The sequence below is a fragment of the Gavia stellata genome, chromosome 1, assembly GCF_030936135.1.
Source record: "Gavia stellata isolate bGavSte3 chromosome 1, bGavSte3.hap2, whole genome shotgun sequence".
In the NCBI taxonomy this organism is placed as follows: Eukaryota; Metazoa; Chordata; class Aves; order Gaviiformes; family Gaviidae; genus Gavia; species Gavia stellata.
In genome coordinates this window covers 74,376,447-74,398,295 of record NC_082594.1, presented here as the reverse complement: position 1 = coordinate 74,398,295, position 21,849 = coordinate 74,376,447, and the positions used below count along the sequence as shown (strand labels likewise).

General features: G+C 38.3%; 1 protein-coding gene across 1 annotated transcript in view; it reads left to right on the top strand.

Moving 5' to 3' along the window:
• OCA2 (OCA2 melanosomal transmembrane protein) overlaps positions 1–21,849 on the top strand; it is a 184,945-nt gene that overhangs the window by 79,346 nt on the left and 83,750 nt on the right. Inside the window, exons 15-17 of the mRNA XM_059822678.1 lie at positions 6,377–6,524; positions 8,166–8,223; positions 9,632–9,740. Of these exons, the coding sequence (XP_059678661.1) occupies positions 6,377–6,524; positions 8,166–8,223; positions 9,632–9,740 (315 nt within the window). The remainder of the gene's footprint in view (positions 1–6,376; positions 6,525–8,165; positions 8,224–9,631; positions 9,741–21,849) is intronic.

The following is a 21,849-nucleotide window of genomic DNA, read 5'->3' as shown; positions in this document are numbered from 1 at the left end:
CATTATTTTGCCCTTCATTTTGCCCTATTAAAAGCATTAGATGAGGCACTATCTTTTAGATTATGGGAGTTGTCCTCTTGAGGCTGTATCTTTTCATGATTTTTTTTTCCTTAATAGGACTTTGGGAATACCATCTTTAAGTGGCTGCTTTTTGCCTTTTTCCCTCCTCCCCACCCCCAGTATTGAAAGGACGTCAGCAGTAGTTATATTTGGTGCAAAATGTTTTATGACTGGAATGTATCTATTCACTTTTGAGCAGAGGATAGTGAACTCAACAGAGAATTTTTTAATTGAGAGACTTGTACTTTAATGGAAAACATTGGCTAAATTGGTTTTCATTGGTAAGTCTGGCAATCTGAGTCAAAACTTTTTAATAGTGAGTAAACCAGAACAATTTTTCTAGATTTCAAACCTGATGAAAATTTTCTGAAACAAACTACCCTAGAATTTTAGGTAAATGAATGCTCAAAATACTTGACTCTCTAATTCCCATGGCCCTGTGCCATTCTCAGTGTTACAGAACAGAGTATTGTGATCACATTAGGCAAGCGCTAATGAGCGCACGTGAAACCTAACTATACTCAGATTTCTGCTTTTAAAAGATGGGGAACTGCAGTAGAGGAAACTAAAGGGCAAAACCACAAGGACTGAAATAACTTTGTGGCTCTAAGTCTGACTTACCCAGAGATGAGAACAGAGCCCATATCACCTGAGAGAGATCCCATCCCTTGTTCAGGGACAAACCAACTGGAGAGTAATGTATGTCTTTATCAACCATTCTGAAATGTTATGAAAGGTCTAACCCTCTTTAATATCTGCAGATTACTCCAAGTGTTATGTGACCATCACAGCGGTATTACATTGACTATTTCCTTATAAAATGCAGGGGTAGTCTTGCAGTGTTGTAGATTCTTTCAGCAGCTAAAATTACAGGGGGAAACCCAAGGCACAGTGAGGAAAAATTCCAGTTACCTTTTGAAGGAGAAGAAAACTTACTGTTTTGCAGCTTTCTGAACAGCCTAAGTCCTGGGGCTTCTGCAGCCCGCCCCAGCTTGCCCAGAAGAAAACTCCTGGGAGGTGACCTACGTGTGTAGCACCATCTGCGCTTTGCAGTTTTCTGCCCAGGCTCCAGCTGCTTTGCTGCAGGAATGATGATGTCCTGTAAGTCCTGTGCCCTGGATGCAATCCCATGCTGGGCATCCGAGCTGGCATTAGGTGACCAAATGGGGCCCCAGCTGTCGAACTTTGAGTTGAAAAGCTTATATAAATGGTCCTTATTGCTTTATGTAGCATTGTGCAGATTTCTTGCACTCCTTGGCAAGTATTTAGCTGAATAAGGTGTAGTGTGTTTTGTTGCAGTTTTGAAGACCCTGCAACATTTATGCCCCTGCTTACCTTTAGCTATGACTGATAAACTGGAGTACTCAAAGAAATAAAGACAAGGACATTTCAGGCATTTTTTTTCAGAATTAGAGACTTATGCTTGTCTCCTAGGAGAGAGGCATAAGTTGATGAGCTGGAATATCGCTCGAGGTGAATTCTCTCTACTCTTGGGTTTCACCTTTCTGACTTACTTTCTGTGCTTTTTAAATAGAGATGACACTTACTTACTGCCTAATAATGCTTAGAGGATTAATTATATAATATCAGGGATTAAAAAAATTACTAAAAGTTACAGCTATTGCTATTACTAGATTAAGCTATAATTCATGGTACTTAATTTGCTTTTCAGTGAACATTTAAACAGAATTATTCTTGTTCTGAGAAGTTAGCTAAGAAAAATAATTGCTTTACTGCAAAAAGTTAAGCTACAATAGCATGTGGAGAAAGAAAAAAACATCTTCAGAGGACCGTGCTTTGCATGTCATTAGTCACAGCCCAGCAGTGCAAGCTTGTGTCGCTTGCAAAAAGGTAGTTAATGCATTTAGTGCACTTGCAAGTTGAAAATTGCCATTTTATGATAATTCTTATCATCTCATCAAGGTTGGTCATGCTCTTCTGAGTATCTTCAATTAACAAGACTGGCTTATTCAAATTCTGAGGCTGGGACTTAATTACACTCAGTTTTTGAGGATGTCTTCTTTGTTATTGGCAGTTGGGTGGGAGGGAATGTATGATTACTCTAAGTGAAAAATCAGTCTAACTATTAATTGTCAGATTGCAGAAAGAATATGCATTTTTAAATGAAACTTAATGTTTTCTAAAATGCAGAAAATGTTTTCTAAAATGTCACAGCTCAGGTCAGTAGCTGAAACTCCATTAAATTCAATAAGTCCAGGACATCTTATCTGTGGTCTCCGTGGTAAAAATATGATAAGTGACAAAACCAGAGCAGATTAGCAGCATAGGATTTACATGTTTGCTGATCCTTTATTTTATCCTAGAACTAAGCCAAAAATTGTTCTTTTCTTGTTGGAAATGGACTTTCTCAGAAAAATAAAGAAAGGAAGAGAAAAAGAGAAAATTTTTGTGAAATAATAATGCTAGTTATATTGCTGTCGTTCCTTGTGGGCTTTATGAATCTACCATGTTCACAAAGATTTTAGTATCATAATGGGCTGAATTCCCTGACTGAGCTGCAGCTCTCCTGTCTTCTTTTGCTCCAGATCACTGCATACTAAACTTTGCCTTGCTTATATCACTTCAACTACTGCTACTACGCTTGCAGTTAAATTTTAATTTACCTGCTTTAATGATAAACTTCCATGAAAGGTACATGCCACACACACCATTTCATTTATTAGCAACAGACCTAGCAATGGTAGGATAAATCGGTTAGTAGGCTGATCCACCATAAAGCTAACTCTGCAGAAACCCTGCAGATCGGGTTTTGTTAGATGAGTGAGTGCAGTGAGCTTGCCCTGGTGTAACATAACCATTAGATCCCCTCTGAGGAGGCGACAGGAACTTATGGACACAGGGAAACGGGGTGTAAGACCTTCCTATTCAGGGGCAACCAAATGCTGTGTTTATGCTGCCTTAGCCATAATCTCAAAGTGATTGGTGAGACCCCGCAGGTACATTAAGCCCTTGTCCATAATTTGTAACATTGTCATAAAATACCAGATGTTTCCAAACTCTAGGGATTGCTGCCTAAATGGGTTTGCAGACCTGAAATGGGAGAAGAGTAGAAAGGCCCCAAAGGTTTCTGACCGGGTTCAGTGTTTTCACTGACCTCAAGGGTCCTGCATTATATTTCCTTCAAAACAAAAAGTACTGCTAATACATATGTGTCACCTGATGCCATAATGGGCTATTACAATAAGCATGTGCATGAAAGAGAAATAGGAGAAACATTCTGTGGGATGACCTAGAAAACCTCTTCACAAATTATTACTGCAACAGGAGTCACAGTATAAAAGATGTATCGACTGCTCTAATTTTCAAAGGACATTTTTCTCCGAAGTAAATTCCACAGCAGGTTGAATGTTAACATCACTGGGTTGTTTAGAAAATTAACGACTGAACAGTCAAGCATGCGCTTGCTGTATGTAAAGGCAAGATCAAAACCATGTGAAAACACATGTATATTTTTTAACATAGAACAGAAAGCACCTTGCTGAACCTGGAGATTAGCCCCACAGCACTTCAGACGTGGAACAGGAATGTGCAACACAAATCGTAGTGTCCTCTGCTCTGTGGGTTTGTTTGTGGCACAGATACAGTGATGCTAGTGGCCCCTTTCTGAAGGGGAGAAGATAAAGATTCTTTGTATAAAAATATCTGCTGGGGATCTGCATCTCAGTTGGTTGATGAATGATTCAACTTTCGTCCATCAGTAAAACCCCTGGTGAAATTTCACTTGGAAAGAAGGAGGGGAAATGCTATGGCAGGATGAACAGGCATGATCAGAAAAGGTGTTGCAGCAAAGACAAGCTATCAGAAATCAGGATGATGAACTGGATAATCATGTTTCATGAGCGTTTGCCAGAGAAAAAGACAAAACCATGCTCTTTTCCTTGGACTTATTGTGAGAGACAGTTTCAAAGACACAGTCCTGTAGTCTGACTTGAAAAAGCAGTACAGAGAGGACCGTTCACCTACTGAGGGGATTATCACCCTTCACCAGCTTATATTAAATACAAAAGTTTCTACCTCATTCAGGCTAGGGCAGCATGTAGGATCATAGAAATATTTCTTTCACCCCAAAAGGCTCAGGAAACCCTTTCAAAGAAAAAAATTTTGCCTGGGAAGTTGCACAGGAGAGTGTGCAAGAAAGCCGTGTTCCAAATTTTCTCCATCTAGTCTTGGTCATCTTTATGGGAAGGAACAACTTCCCAGCTCACAATTTCAGACCAGTTTCAAGGTAGATGTTATGAGGTGGAAGTTGCCAACTGGAATAGCTTGTTGCCCCACTGACCAGCAACTGTGGAGCTGAAGCAGACCCCAAACATATGGTCACTAGCTTCTTTCAGAAATTACTATTTACAGTGCTTACAAATTCAGAGACTTAAAATTTAATCTTGCTATCTTATTAAAGAAAAAATGCACAGCTCCCATCCACTCTAATCCTCAAAAAGAATGGTATTTTTTTCTGTTGTGAGCAGAAGATCAGCTGAGGCCTAAAGCTCTGTCACTTTCTTCTTTGTGTTCTGGAAGAGCATGGAAAAATCACTGCTGATACAGTTATGAGTGTCACAAATGTTGATGAAAAAGTAAATGACGGCCAGGACAGGGTCCCCACACAAAGTTACATGAAGTTTTTGATAATCAGGACCTATCCGTGTTTTAATACAATTTAGTGTTAAATTTTGCTCCTGGCAAGAATGACCAAATATATTACAAAGAAAAATGTTAGATTCTGCACCTCTTTGATATCTGTGGTTCAGGTATGAATCCCTTCCTGGAAGAAAAGCTTTAGCTGAGCACTAGTTGTTTAATAACCTGGGATAGTCCTTGGGCTTTAGATAGTGTGAATTTACATTTCTGGTCTTGCATTGTAAAGCTCAGGCAAAGATTACCATTTTGATGGATGTGTGCTCATCTATAGACATGAACCATACAAAATATGAGTCCATTGCTGTTCAGACCACTTTTTTTATGTCAGCTCTGCAGGCTCTGGACATGTTTACTTTTGCTCTTAAATGTTTGAGTTCTGTCAAGTCTAATTCCCTCTTATGGTCAATCTTCACGATTCACTCTGATTATCATTATAAATACTTGGTCACAGAGGAACGGGGGGAATTAAACACGTTTAGTGCTCTTTTTGATAGTAGATACTATGAACCACCAGGGATTTGCAGCAGCAAATGTTAATATCACTGCCTACATCCAAATGTGTTTAAATATTTCTTATGTTATTACATCACATATTTTTTTATAAATAATGCATATAGTTTGTATACACAGTGCAAGGACTTCCACACCCATTTCTTAGGGTAAGAACAATTTGCTGATTGAACAGGGATCTTAAGATATAAAGCTGTGAATTCTTGACACATTGTCTTCAATGACATGAAATTTGAGGGGAACAGAAATGGAGGGTGAGGAAACATCCCGTTCCTTCATCAGGAAGCATTTGTGCAGATAGTTTCTGAATGAATATTCTGCTTTTATTTCTGTAGTGATTTCCTGGAAAATCCAGGCCTTTTTTTTGCATGCCCAGTCTAAGGTCCTTCCTGAACAGGAACACATGCTTTTTGGTCATTCTCCAAGGCCTTGACAATACTGGGGAAAAAAAAAATCAAAACGTGTAGAAAATCCTGATAAGATTTTGGAGACTGATTTCAAATGTTAATCAGTCTGTCTGAACTTACACAGGATCAGATATCATTCAGGTCTGCAAGCAGGTGATGGTAGCTATATTTATGGATATTTTCAGTGCCTAGGACTTATGTCCCCTTAGGAAACCTTCAAAATGTTGTTAAACACTTTTCCATAAGACGATGCTAAATTTCAGGTTTGCCTTACATTGATAACATTGCTTGTATGAACACAGAGTGAATGGAAACATGTTGTCCATTCTGAATATAGTGAAGGAGAATTTGCTTTAATTCCTAACTACAAAGTGACTAGTATCTTGTTAGCAGTATAATAATATATATTGGCAGTTTATTTTCTGATGAAAAATGAATATCATACGATTTTAGCACTAAAGCTTGTGAAAGGCATTTGCAAGTGATTGAAGACAGTACTTATTTTTCTTTGGAAAAGGACTTTGAGATTAATTTATTTAAAATTTTGAAATGTTTCTATATATTTTTTATTCCCTTCAGCTCTGCAAAATGAATGGTAAAAGCAACTTCCTAAGTGGAAGAATATTGGGAAACAATTCCCATCATTTTAACAGCTTTGAGTCCAGGGCACGTTACACATATTTTGTGCATCTCTGCTTTCATATGCATTGTACCTGCTAAGCGTTTTTTCTTCTTTTTAGAGCTGAAACATGAGATCTATGTTTGGAGACTGACTGCACAACGCATTAACCCAGCCAGCAGAGAGGAGACTGCTGTGAAATGCCTCTTGATGCAGAAGGTGCTGACTCTGGAGATGCTCCTGAGGAAGAAGCTGAGGACGTTTCACAGGTGAGTGGGGACCAGTGTGTCCCACCTCTGCTGCTCCGACCCACAGTGGGGACAAGCTGGAGTTTGTTGGACTGACAGGGAGCTCCTGCTCATCTCAGTTCACAGCCAGGTATGACAGTGTTGCTTTGTTAACGTCAGGGGTAGTATTTTGGTTTCGTCAACGAGCCAAGGGCTCACCTCTAGTAATTTTAGGTGGAGCTGAAAGTGAAGGTTTTCAGGGATCTTCTCTGGGATAAGACCTACATTCTTAGTTGTCTCTTGATCAGATGGATGTTGGGGCAGACATGAAGAGCCACCCTCAGCCTCAGTAAAACACAAAGTATTTTAAGACAAAAACGAAGTGTAAAGCCTGGAAAATATATGTCAATATGACCCAAATGTAAAGGCCTAGAAATTTCAGGTAGTTTTTGGTTTAAAAAGATCACAAGTATGCCATTAGACTTTTCCTTGCAATAGTGGCTTCAGCATAGTAAAATGCTGTAATTTCTTTTTTTACTGAAAAATTCAAGTGTTCTTCAATGAACTGTTGAGTTTGAAAAATATAACACCAGTGAATTGCTATATTTTAAAATCATTTCATAATCAAATCTTCCATGTGAACCTGACTGTAGGCATAATTAACTGTTTAAATATAGAAAAGGAGAAGTTTTTATAAACTAGAACTAACAAAAATGCTAACCTTATTTTGTTTATGTTGCGGCAAAAACAACTGTTATGCTATGGAATTTGATGACTGAGAATAGCAGTGATAAATACTCTGAAAGTGAATTGACTAAACTAAAGTGAAACTGAAATAATTATTTTTTATTAATAAACATGTTAAATAGGCAATATGGACAAGGACATGTAAATATATGATTTCTTAAACTATTCTAGTAATAAGATGATTTTTGTTTATATAATTTTTGCTGACATTGTGCACTTTGAATGGAGTGACGGTATTACTACTTAAAGACAAAAAAGGCCATTAAAATCACCTCCTTTCTAAAAGATTATAGTAGACTATTAGACTTTAAGACACTTTAAAGGAGACACTTCTGAAGTATAAATAAAAATTGTATATTTAATCTTAAAAATCAGGATTCCTCCAGCACAGTACATTTACAGCAATGTAAAAAATCATTAACATTAAAACCAGTGCTCCTGAACTGCAAACCCCAAGGCTTTTTGCTGAAGGGCTGACTATGCTGATAACATGATGAAGTTATTCGGATCTTAAAAACTTCATTATAAAATGCAAATGTTAAATACATGTGTTCTGACTTGCTGATGTTAGCACAGAACCCTCGTTTTATCACAGCAGGGCATACATCAACTCCTGAAACTGTTAAGGGGACTACATATTGCATATAGCCAGCTCCTGGGCTTCATACTCTGGAGGCTAGCTCCTTCCAAGCCTGTGGCATGCTTCATGAACGAAAGGGTTTGTGTATTAGTGGAGCGTGTTACAAAAGTGGAGTCTTAAGTGAACGCTCATGGGAATTTCACTGCTGGCCATAAGAAGGTCATGACTCCTTTGTGGTATGAGTTACTCTGTATGGGGGAAAGGGTGATCTATTTGTGATGAGGGGCATTTATTCCAACACTCTTTGCAGAGCTCTAATTTCACTCTGGAAAAAAGCAGGTGTCATTTTCTTTCAGGCAAATTTCACAAGAAGATAAAAACTGGGAAACAAACATTCAGGAACTCCAGAAAAAAGTAAGTAGACGGCAGTTTTTCTCAGTATCCGTGTGAGCGGACCTACACCTTTGTATGGAGAGAGTGCTTTGAATCTAATGCAAATTTAATAACTCTCATGATAGCAGAAAAGCTGGCAGGCATGCAGGCTGGCTGGCTTCTCAGTAGGATGGGGTTACTGAACCACGTTGTGAGTTTTTGTTAGGTTTTACACTTTTGTTCCTTAGAAAAATACCGTTTAAAGGATCAATAAATGATTCAGCAGAGTTTTCTTAAATTTTTAATCCATGGCCAGAAAGACTCAGAAGGTGTCAGTAGGTTGTTTATAACTGTGATGGATGACAATAGAGTACACTCCTGCTGATGTACCGAATACTGGCTCTAATTTACTACACTGTCTGTGACATGCCTGCTTTATTATTCAAGTAGGGATAAACCACTTGGACAAATCCTGTTCTCTTCGCTATGCACACATTAACACCATCTAAGTCTTTATGCTGAAGCTGGGTCTGATGAGACGTAAACTCTGTAGTGGGATTAATTTCACCTAAATTTAATTGTCTAAATGTCATATCCTCTCCACCTCACTGGCATCACTAATGAATCCAGGCCTGTGTTTGGGAGCTCAAGTCCTTGACTGAGACTGACGTCACTGTCCTATGTGTCACACTGAGACAGAACAAAACCAACAGGATTTCTTATTAGGTTTTATACACTTTTTGAGGCATTGCATAAAGGCAATCTTTTTAAAGAACAGACACTTACTTGTACTTTTGTAGGGTTTTAAACTATGTGAAATGAGAGAGGGACTCGGGCTGGGAGCAGGTGATTCCCTCAGTTGGTGGCGAAAGTGAGATCAGAGAAGAGAAGCAGAGTCACGACAGAAAGCACTGGGCCTGAGGGTGAGAGCATGAGGAGATCGGCACAGGGATGCAGGAGCTGGACACGGGGGTGTAGAAGCTGCACAGGCATTATGGGCTTGGAACGTCCCTGAGAACTGTACAGGAGGCATGAAAGATCTGACCTCTAGGCTAAGTTATAGGTTTTCAAAGCACACATGTGACAAAGGGTGATTTTGTCCAGAGTCATGAAATCACAGAGTGCCTGGAGTGCCATCTGTAGTAGGAATTGCATTTCAACCTTGCTTGTCCTACTGAAATGAAGTTGTGATGGGGGTAGCTGAACAGAGCTGAACGTATGCAGCAGGTGCTAGCTATTGTATCTCTTAGATCACATTGGGCCACATATTCATGATTTTTATAGGTATGCATGAAATGCTTCAATTTATATATTTCTGCCTTTTATGCTGAAGATGAATATACAATACAGGAACAGAAGCTTGCGCTTCCCACATCCTTTTGTGAACTCTATGCATAATAGATAGCTCCTTCTATAATACAGCTATTAATTTTTTTCTCCTTGTCTACAGCACAGAATAACAGACAAAATTCTTCTCATCAAGTGCCTGACTGTGCTGGGATGTGTTATTCTTATGTTTTTTCTCAACTCATTTGTTCCAGGCATCTACCTAGATCTTGGTAAGTTTCATAGTTTTGTTCTATCTAAGTAAATAAACACCCCTCCTCAGAAAACCCCGTAATATTTTTCAGAGTCTGGATCTTTTCAGAAAGCTCTTTCCCATATGTCTGTGACCTCACAATTCCACCAGATTAATCAGAACAGCAGTTTCTCAGAACAGGTTTTCAAAATGCAGTCACGTCCCAGTCACCCCAGGAGGAATAGCAGAGTGCCCATGACTTCATTTTTCTGACTTCCCAATACTAATGAGCTGGCTAAACATTACAGAATGAACAAATTTGACCTTGGCATCATTGCACTGTAGGTTTGAGTGAATGACCAAGATGCATTATAGAGATCAGAAAATAATCACTCCATGGAAGCACAAAGAAGTAGTCTGGCATTATTTCTCAAGTATAGATAACTCTTTGTATAACTTGCAGTCTCCATTACTTTATCACCAGAATAAATAATTTCCCAAAATAAAATCAGGAAGACACTGTATATGTGTGAAATGAAAATAGCTGTATGCATACTTTCTATGTATAGACCTGTATGTGCAGGTTTTTATACAGCTAGCTGTGTACCTGTACGAGGACAGGCTCTGCATATCCTGACAACAGAACCAAATTAAAGCTCACATGTAACTGAAGGACAGTCATAAAACCTACCTGTGCATTGCTCTATAAAAAGTTAAAAATATTTTTTTGGCTGCTGAGCACTTGAAAGTTACAGAATTTCAGATTTGTGTTTTTTCATGCAGTCTGAATTCCCCCACTGTGTACATCCATCCCAGTGGCTGAAACATGCAACAATCTTGAAGAGGAATAGCTCATAATCAATAAATCGTTGATTGAATCATCATATACACAGACACTACATTGAAATCCAGTTTTGTTATGCACAACAGAGAGCTAGTTATAGCTGTACAACAGTGATCAAGTTGTAAACAAGACCTTCCATAGCTGCTGCTGACACTTCTGGTGTATTGACTGGCTTAGAAAGGTACCAGTGGCAGAAGGTTGTTCTCTCTGCTGGGACCTAGGGAAACACCAGTGTAGTGTATTGCCAGCACTGGTGGGAGGATATGGGCTACTGTGTCCAGAGCAACGTGTTTTTATAGGTATAGCTTTGTTGCTAAATGCATTTCTTCCAGGGAGTGATCCCCAGCCCGCAGGCCTTAGCAGTGCAGGATGGCTTGTGTCCACACTGCTCAGACCTGGTCCCTTCAGAGCAGACTGGCTGTATCTCCACAGCACGGCAACTGGCCCTGTGTTTCCTCTTGATATTGTATGTATGGTTAATTCATTTTTAGGTTCACAGTGAGGGCAGTTTTGTAGCCTAGCAGAGCTGTGTTTTAAGATTATGAGGCTGAGGGCATATGTTGCATTTTCTGGCACACGCAAGAGAGTTTGAGTGCATAAAGCCAATCGAGATAATGTTGGAGTGACTGTACTGAGCAGAGACCCAAACCTGATCCAGACTCACCCATGCTGCTGTTTGGGTGTGATGCCTGAAATGAATTGTCTCCAGAACTGCGCCTTGGTTTATTTTTATGTTAGATGAAACAAGCTGGGTCACTGCAAATGAGTCTGAGAGCAAAGCAACACTTACACGAGGGGGACTCTGGGGGACCAAGACCTTGCTGTGGAGCTGGGCTAAGCAGTTATCTGACAGTGTCGATACACTCAGCAAGACCTTGTTGGGATACAGCGGAAGTCCTGGTGCCCTGGAGCAGTATGAGGTTAGGAAAGGGGCCATGTCAGCCAGGCTTTCTTCCCCATTTCAGCCAGTGCCACAGCTGCTGTGGCAGCTTCCCTGTTGCAGAGTATTTCCCATGGAAATGGGCGATTTCAGACCATAAAGATTATTGGCTGTTAAGAAGTTAAAAGGTATACTGATGTATTGTAAAAGCAAAAGTGCTATATTACTAAGGTGTAGGCAGATGCAGAAATTGAAGACATTTGAAGGCATTTGAAGTCACCGTGGCTAAGAACATAAGGAAGGCGTTCACATCGGCAATTTAAGAAATCAATTTTCACGCTTAATTTTCTGTCTCAGATAAGTGGGCACTGAACCATGTAGGATTTCTTGAATGAACCCAACATGTATAAGTGTTTTTCAAAAGCCATAGACAGTCAGTAAAGACCACATAGCACTGGTTGCATATGATCCTGGTAAGATATTCTTGCAAAACTGCAAAACAGTTGGAGTCAATACTAGAAGAAACTTAATAACTGATGATTGTTTTTTGTCCTACTTTATGTCAGTAAAATAAATTAAAACAAATGGCATGGTTGGCAGTGCAGGTTTCTATTATTCACTGGCTGATCTTCAACTGCAACCTTGAAAGTAAATAGGGGCTATATGTGTTCTGTATAATTTCTTCCTGTTCTGTATTCATGGCAAACCTGTCAGATTAATGAATAAATGCATACACATAATTTCTATTAGCAATTAATCGAACCTGCAAACTTCTACTTAGTTCTCACTGGTGATTCCTGAATTCCACTATCTTGATGATATCTGTCACTTATTTATCATTACTGAAATAGTGCCACTGTGAGTCTCTATGGATTTTTAGTCCTCCAGTGCATGGAAATGAATTTCCTAAAATACAGTACATCTTGTACTCTGATAGTTTGGCTAAATTTGTTCAATATGTTTTTCTCATAAAAATGGAAGTAGATTGTAGTTCAGTGTTTAATTTTCTACCAGAATAATGTTTTATACAGAGGCTGAAGTGTTAGAAATCTAATAACTTTTAATTGCATTTGGTAGAGTGAATTAGAAAGATTATAGAATTCTTTATCACTCCCCAGCCTTGATACAATTTTTCCATTATGAACTTAGAATCATTAATATAATTTGAGGGAACTGACATTTTAATTTAAATAATAAAATTTGCATAGTTAGCTGCCTTTTAAAATGCAGAACACTTTCTTATTCAGTTTTCTTGTACCTGCTCATCAATTTATTTAGTCTGATTCCATGAAATATCTATGTTCATGAAAGATTAGTACTGAGACTTTAGATAAACAGATGTGGTAAACTTTAAGACTTCTACAGTGCTTTCATTTGGCCCCATGGGATTTTACTTTATTGATAAAGCATTGATAAAGCATCTGAGAAAAGATGACAAAAGATGAAAGTAAAGCCCCTTTGAGGATTGTACCTGGCTCCTATTTTGACTTTAGCTTTTAGGCAGGCATGTCTAGAGCTTTGGCCTATAATGAGATCCTCCAAAAGAGACAAAAGATTTTAAAAATAAAAGAAAGCAAGATTTTGCTGAAATTTAAAATAGATCTCTTTTTTTTTAAAAAATAGAGGATGCTCAAAGTGACTGGGTCAGAAAGAATACACAAAATCAGTTTATAACCTAGTTTCTTCTGCTTCTGTGGGGCAGGTCCTTCATCTTTGGTTTGCTTTCAGTCAGTTTAATGAGTTGCTGAGCTGCTGTGAACTCTGTGCAGTTCCTTCTGGCATCCATGAAGAGGCACACATCACCTCTCTGGCCCTGCTTTTGTCTGCCCCTCTCAGTGGTCTCTGCATGCAATGCAGGCATCCCGGTCCTTGCAGAGCCCCTTGCTTTTGCTGCCTTCCACCTCTGGACACCTCTTTCCCAGGGTCAGGCTGAATAGTTTCTGAGGCAGGGGAAGGTGCTCTCCTCCTTTTAGAGGGTTGCAACAGACTCTGCTGCTCTCATCTTCAAGAACCAAGGTGCAAACTCAAGAGCAACCAAAAGAGATGCTGCCTGTTTCAGAGAAGAGATACGGTTTCTGTTTTGGCTGCAGACTGCTGGAAGCTGGGAAGGTATGCCAGGAGAAATGCAATTGTATGTTTGCCTTGTTTGTATATTTATTCTCACATTATTGCGACTATTTTCCCTGTCAGAGACAGGAGTCTTGCGTAGGTGAACCTTTGGCATTACCACATACAGCTGTAACCATGTTCCTTTGAAGAACTAATTATTTATGTAATTATTTATGTAATTAATTATTTATGTAAGGGGACAGGCAGAGATTTTTGGACTCACTGAATTCTTCCATAATTTAAGGACTGCTATTTGCTCCAGCCCCAGCAGAAGACAGAGCTTCAAATCAAAAGCCTCGAGGGAGCTATCTTGGCTTTTTTTGCTTCTGCAGAGGGGTTATATCTTCACACTATTGCCTGAGCCTATTCTGGTATCTTTGATGCCATGGATGCCTGTAATCCTTCAGGCATCAATGTTTAAGCTGATTACCTTCAGCTGCCCATAAAATAATCTTTGGAGGAGGTCAATAATCAGTGAAAGTGATCAACAGCTGTGATTCACCTGACCTACTTTAAAGGTCTAATTCATGAAATTCTAATTCATGAAACTCTTCAGTCTGCAGAAGAGGAGGCTGAGGGGAGACCTCATCGCTCTCTACAACTACTTGAAAGGGGGTTGCAGAGAGGTGGGTGTTGGCCTGTTCTCCCAAGTGACTAGTGACAGGACAAGAGGAAATGGCCTCAAGTTGCGCCAGGGGAGGTTTAGGCTGGATATTAGGAAAAATTTCTTTATTGAGAGAGTGGTGAAACACTGGAACAGGCTGCCCAGGGAAGTGGTGGAGTCACCCTCCCTGGAGGTGTTCAAGGAACATGTGGACGTGGCATTGTGGGACATGGTTTAGTGTGCATGGTGGTGTTGGGTTGATGGTTGGACTTGATGATCTTACAGGTCTTTTCCAACCTTAGTGATTCTGTGATTCTGTGAAATGATTCACCTTACCCTATGTCACTTCATTCTTTACATGCTAGAGGGCATCTTCTCAAGCTATATCAAGTTTTAGTCATAGATACTTAAAAACCAAAACCACAACAGATAGATTATTTGATTTGATAATTGATTATTTGGGGGTTTCACTTCTAACTAAAATCAGCTTTGGTATTATTAACCAAAGCAGTGTTAGCAAAAAACCCAAAATTACAAACTTCTAAAAAAATTACAGTTTTATTTTTTTAAGTAACTAACGTGATCACTATGACCTTTCTAGGTAGTAGGACAAATTCTATAAATCAGCACTCCATGTCACTTCTGTCAAGCAAGCATCCTAGGTCTAAATTTTCCCCGTTGTCCTTTTTCTAAAGCTAAAAATCCCTCAATATTTACAGACAATATTTATCTTGTTTGATGAGACCTCATTTATGTAGTTAAATCTAGTTTCACTTGGAAAACTCTCTCTAGTCTTCTTATATTCACTGTGGTTCAAGTTCTGACTGTGGGCTTGGTCTGTAAATTCTAATGAAGATACTTTTGAGGATCTGAAACTCTCTTTTTGCAATTTAACTAGTTGTATCTTGCATCATTGAAACATTTTAAAACTGTGACTGAAATTGTGGAAAAGTTGGGAAATAATTGTTGTCATTTAATTTAAACTGAATTCTGTTTGTTTGAGAGGCGATGTTGTGCAGAGCCTCTTTTTATTTTATTGCCAGAGCACTGAAGGAGAGATGTGTTCGGCTGCTGTAGATACAAAAGACTCCTGTTGTATTGTCACTCCTTTGGATACCAGTTGTCATATTTTCTGACTCATTTCCATAATTTACAGAAAAATTGCTGAAATTCACATAAGAAATTAAATACCTTAATTGGAAAGGGCTTCAGCAGAACAAAACCCCCCAAATTATGTCTACAGAGAATGTTATGCAAATTATAGCAAAAACTTTGTCTTAACCTGCAGAGAGGAGTGACACCTGAAATTCAGGAAAGTGGACTGGATCTGAAGTTTGTCCCATGTAATTTTTCTTGATTTTCGTTCTGCTTTTGTTTAAGTGGACATGCACAATTTTCGGTTTACATTGTATTTTACATAAGTGAACCAATAATTATAATAGAGTTGGAACTGTGTGGGACTTGTCTGGTAGCTTGCTTAGTGATGAAGAAAGGGCTGCACTGCCCTATAGAGCTTCACAAACTTGCTTTAATTTGCTGTTGAACCACAGGATGTTGGAAGTTCCATATCAATATTTACTTGGCTTAGAAGCACTGAAGCTAGTTCTCCATTACTACAGCCTAGTAAGATTTTAACAACTAACTTCATCCATTTTCTTTTCTGCAACATTTTCAATGAGGAACTCACTGCAGCAATGATTCTTCCCTAACAACTTTGAGATGGATCGTCAGGGTTGGTGTGTGTAAAAGCTTGTGTGAGAGGTAGCAGTGCTGTAACCAATGACAGAAACCTTAAACTTAGAGATAGTTCACTAGATTATTTAATGCTATAAGCTAAAAAAGAACTAATATTGCACTAGTGAAATAAATGTAGTCTGTGTGGTTTTGTTCTGAATGTGCAGCTTAGAAAGCTGCCTCAGAAGAACTCTAATAAGCTTTTTCCCCAGCTTTTATCTGGGTCCTGGCTCAGAGTATGTATGTGCATTTGAACTTGTGCTAATAAGTTTCTTCAGAATGGTGAAAATCTTTTTAAGCTTGAACCACTCCCTCATAGCTCTGTGAGAAAGATCCTGCTTCACAGTGTGCAGAAGAACTTCTCAGGTCCAAAAGATTCATAAATGGTGATGGAGAAGGAGCACGGGGCTGAGAACGGTGTGGACAGGTCCCATTGGTCTGAAAGGGGTGTTAATGTTGAAGCATCCAGAAGGCTTTCATTTTTACACTTTAAAATGTTATTCTGGAACTTTTTTCTCATCTGCTATAAGTGATAAATAGATTAAACAATGTTATGCTACTATCCTTTATGATGGTGGAGTTGTATAGATCTGGCACTGTTCACAAACAATAAAATTGTATGTGCAGAAACAAAAAAACTCGACTCTAAAACTTTAAGTGTTTGTACCCATAAAGAGTGAGAAAAAGAGAAAGTATTCATATTTTGGAAATGTTTGGTTTCAGGTTAATTTGTGCAATAGTTAAAATGAAAGCTTCATTATAGAGCTACTCAGTGTTACTGAGGAGTTATTTTATAAAATGTTTGAAAAAACAGATCAATTTAATAAGCTGGTGTATAATTGTTTAGTGCTTAAGAAAATAGAAACTCCTGGTGAGACAGACAGATATTAAGCTATAAAAACTGGTGAATGACATAGAATTAAGACAGCATAGACTTAATGCCAAAAGCCACATTGTTGAGTTTAGCACATCTTATATTTCACATCTTATATCACTATATCCTCATTGTAAAAAGTGCACATTTGCTCTTTAATTTGTCACTAAATCTAACATTTATCTCCAGATTATCTAGGGTCTGTGATATTAATCAGTTTTAGCTGAGGAGAGCTTGTAGGTATTGACTCCTAAATAATGGCTCAAATGATACTGAATTATCAAGTGCATTTAAAGCTGTCACAGCCAATCTTTTCTTTTCCTTGTCTTTTTCTTTCTCCTTGTATTTTTATTTTATTTTATTATTTTGTAAAGCTTTCCAATATGGCCTGATAAATTAAGGAACCAGATGCAAAGCCTGGGAAGCAACATTTACAGACCTTTTCTATATAGCTAAAAATATCAGCTTGAATAATCTGCGGTTGCCTGGAAACTCCTTCAGACATTTCAGTAAAGTAGATGATTTTGGTCCCCAAAACATTTGGATTAGGGATGCCTTCTCTGTATATGGCAGTAAATTCCCACTTTCAAAGTATCAGTGGTGATGTTATGTTATGCTTGAGATATTGTGGGCAAAAAAGGAAACATTCCTTATACTTGGAGCTAAGAATTTACTGTTAGTGTAATTAAAAGTCGTATCAGTGTAAACAAAATACAACAGAGAGTTATTATTAGTCTTCTTACAATAATACTATCACTTACAGTCCAAATTATCTAATTCATAGAAATCAAAACTCATTAACAATATAAAGTTAGAACTGTTGTAAGAAAAACCAACAAAAAAACCAAAAAATCCCCAAAATACTCCCAGTATCTCTCCCTTATATTCTGATGTTAGGGTCACCCTTTGATGCTCTGCAGGGTGCTAAGGTTCACAGATTTAAGCTGGGAGGAGTCACAATAAAGTGTCGATATCTTCGGATCTTTGCTGGGATGAGTGTGATAGGGGTATCTTCCTCCTCTTTACCAGGAGGTGAATAATGTTCATGTTGATGGTTTCTTCCTCCCTGGGCTTGGGTCCACTTGAGCCCATTTTTATATATTTTCTAAAGCTTTTTCAAATTTGCTCTTCAACTCTGCATTATACCCAATTTTATCGTATGTGGTGTGTTGTATGTATGTTACATCTTTCTTGTGCTTTTTGTTACCCCTAAAATGTGTTTTGACCATCTCCTAAGTTTGCTCCATCATCTATAACTAAACACTGTTGAGTTGCTAATAAACGTGGGGCCTTTGGTATCATCCTAGGCACCCCTTTTAGCTGCAATTACTCATCCTGTGCACTCTTGTCTGTGGCAACTTCTTTCTTCTTTTACTGTTTTCCATTAACACTCCACCTACATGAAGCTGTGACACTGCTTTCCGTGACTAAAGTGGTTTCTTTAGTTCCTGACCAGATAATGGTAAACAGAGCAACAAATTTTAGCATCTGACAGGAGTGTCCAGCCTAATGTAGTAAGATATAGTAAGATTACAGCCATGCTTTCAGGCACTCCTCTTTGAAAGTCCTCAACCCCTCCTGGAGACCCTTCCAGGTCCTTGCAGTTGTGCTTGCAGGGGCTGATCTGCAGCCCTTTTTCCCAGGTGGTGTCAGCTACAAATATCAGTGGAGTTTGGCATGTTTGTCCTCATTTAGTGGTCTTCGCCTCCCTGCTCTTGCTTAATTTGTCTAGTATTTTATCTGTTCTGGCATGCAGTAGTGGTAGTTAAAGTTGCCTAGTACTTTTACATCGAGGTCAAGAAAAGCACTGCATGGGACTGACCTGCTGGCCTCTCAGTATGTGGTATGGAGATTTGATTGCACTGTGAAGATGCGAGCTGTTCTTTTAAAATGAGAATGCACATAACTGTATTTAAGAGACTTAGGACATCTTTGATTCATAACGATGTTGAAAAAATTCCTGCTACGGTGTATATGATTAGGAGTTAAAAATAAATTTGACAATTATTTTGCAATAATGAGAATGTTGGAATGGAGCTAAACTGATGCAATCAGCATTGACTTGGACTCAGAAAGTCTTGTCCAGATCTTAGTTATTCCTCCTCCTCAGCATAACACTTTGCTCCTGAAAACAAGAGAAATGTGCTTTCCATGATCCTTGCAGTCTTAATTTCTTTTAGGGTAGTTTTCAGAAAATTCTGCCCTTGAAATTGCACAGTCGTCTTTACAAACATGTAATTAAGCATGGAAAATATCCTCTGTCCTTGCAGCTGCCCATACACTTGACGAGAAAAAAAACAAGAACCAGTAACAGTTGTATCTGCTAGTTAAGCTTTTGTGCTTTATTACTTCTAGAAAAGTTGACCTTTCCTGTATCTTGATATTTGCATCTTCTCAAATTCTTTTTTGGTTCACAAGAGTCATTGAGGTTATGGCAATAGAGTGTGTTTGTTTGCAGTGACCTTTACTGAGATAACTCTGTGGATTTTTTAGACTTATGCATTGGTGCAATATACACAGCTCTGTATCTGTCAACACATCTTCCCTGTAGATTCAGTGCCTAGCTATAGCAATCTCTAACCAGTGTTTCTTTCTTACAGTGTTCTATCTTGAATGCCATCCTATCGCATATATGAAATTGAGTTTGGAGACTTAACGAAGTTAGGTGTTAACATTGAAATACAACGGAAGATGTGATTTCTGCATTCTGACCTCATGGTATTAGACCTATGCAACAAAGTCCAGCCCATCCTTTCCTAATGCACATGTGCTGATCTGTGATTATAGAGCAGCTAGTCCTCTGCCTCCTTGTTTTATGCTACCCTTCTGGTTTTTAACATTGCAATTACCTTCTATCAGCATAGGTTTCTGTTTCTTTTGCCTTGTGTAGGGTTATCATTTCCACCAAAATTTTTCATGTTTTTTCAATCCTCTTGTATTGTACCAAGCATTTTTTGTCGTGGTCCTGGACTGTCACCATCACAGTTCTGTCCCCAAGGAGTAGTCTTAAACGGTGGTTCTACAAATAGCATAGAAAAACTGAAAATGCTTTCTATGAAGATAAGCCTATGAAAAGAGACTGCTCAAAAGACCAGGAAGTTGCTTTGTAAAAGGGCAACTTTATAAAAAAAGAAAAAAGAATATTAAAGATAAAACAGTGCTTATCGGTTGTCAGCAAGTATTACTTACAAACATTTAGCATGATTTCAGAATGTATATTTTCAGGGATGCCTGATAAAATAAAACAAAAAATTACAGAAACTGAAATACAGGACATTTTTTTTCACATTCAGAGCTACTGATGAAACATATTCCACGAGCTGAGCAAGCACTCCTGGAAATACGTCTTTGATTTAACTTTTTCACCCCAATATTTCTATATGCTTTTATAAAAGTGTAATTGAGTTTATGCTTTACGTAACATCCTTAGGCTAAATTTTGAGGGGTTGTGGAGTTAATCAGACTTCTGATTAAGATATTGGAACACAGTGATGGACTTGACTTCCTCATATATTTCATAACATGCTGTGTAAACAGTTATGCAAAGATAAGTGCTGGATATATTTTAGCTGGTAAGCCTGCAAGGGACATTGTGAGCTAAAAGGGTTTCTGCGGTTCACAAAAATTTTCTGTGGCCATTTTGAAAAACAGAGAATTGTTAAGATCACAGAAAAATAATATCATACTTTGCTCAGTGACAAATGTCTAAAAAATCAGTGTGTCCATCCCATTGTCCGCAGATAGGAGTATTATATTTTCATCTGGCAGAAGCTAGTCTAGCTGATTTTTAAAAAAACTCTACCTATTTTGCAACCAATATAGATATGTGACCCTGAATATTGTATAGCCTGAATCTTCCTCACTGCTATTACACCTCCTCCTCACTCCCTTTTGTCCTACCCACTACTGCCATAGCAAACAGGTTGCTCTCTGCCCTCTGGAGCAGCCCGATACATACCCAAATACTTGCCAGGGCCCCTTTAATATTTTTATCTTTGAGCTAAATATCCTGGATTCTTTAAATTTTTCCTCAAAAGTCAGCTTTTCGGACTGTTGATTGTGCTTACTTCTCTGCCTTGGATTTCCTAAAGGTTACGTGTCTTACCTAAAGTATATCTTCTCAGAGTTTACCAGAGATGAAGAGAGCAGAGATTGCTTCACAGGATTTACCATTTATAGTCCTGGTTCTATATTTCAGTGGGCCATTATGTTCAGTTGTGATCCACTGTATTTCTTAAGTCTTTTCTGCAGGACTGTTAGGCATCCAGTTGCTTCCCACCCTGGATTTGTGCAGTTTTAACTCTTCCTACCTACATATAGTACCCTGTGCCTGTCTTTCTTGAGCAGCACACTGTTTTGCCCAGGCCAGCACTGAGATCGTGCAATGTTACCCTGGCTTTGGTTTTCAGTGGAAATGTCTCAAGTGCCATTTCAGTTTCCACAAAAGTGAAATTTCTGTGTACCCTCAGTATTCATAAATACATTATTTCAAATTCTGTGCACATAAAGTGAATGTACAGTGTCTACATGTTCACATTGTTAGGAGGAAGCTTATTATGCTTTTCAGCTGGTAGTGGGTCAGACAAAATTACTTTTACTAAGGAATACAATTTTTTCTTAATGAGCATTTGAAAGGCCTACAGATTACACAGTAATTTTTTCCTTTCATTTCTTTCTCTTTCACCTATCTTCCTCCCACATATTCTAGACTTCTATTTGATTCTATGAGATTGTTTTCTATTTTCAAGTTCTTCTGTTTGATTATTTCAAAATAAGGTTTTTTTGAGTAGGATTGCAATTGTATTCTGCTCATCATGAGCTATTTATTGTTCCAAAGGTGGTTTTCCCTACTGCGTAAACAGTATGAGAAAAGCAAAGCACTCAAGTTTTTTCTACTGTACCTTTTTTCCTGGTCCCAAGCAGAAGACATAGGAATCTTTTCTATGAAGAATGCATTATAAATTTGCAAGCTGCATTTTATAATACAATTTCATTTTATTTTTCCTAAAATAAATGAAAACTGTCACTGTCTTCAACAGGTACCATATCAGTGCAGAAATGGAATTTAGATTCAGTTTCTCTCCATGTTATATTTCCAGAATGT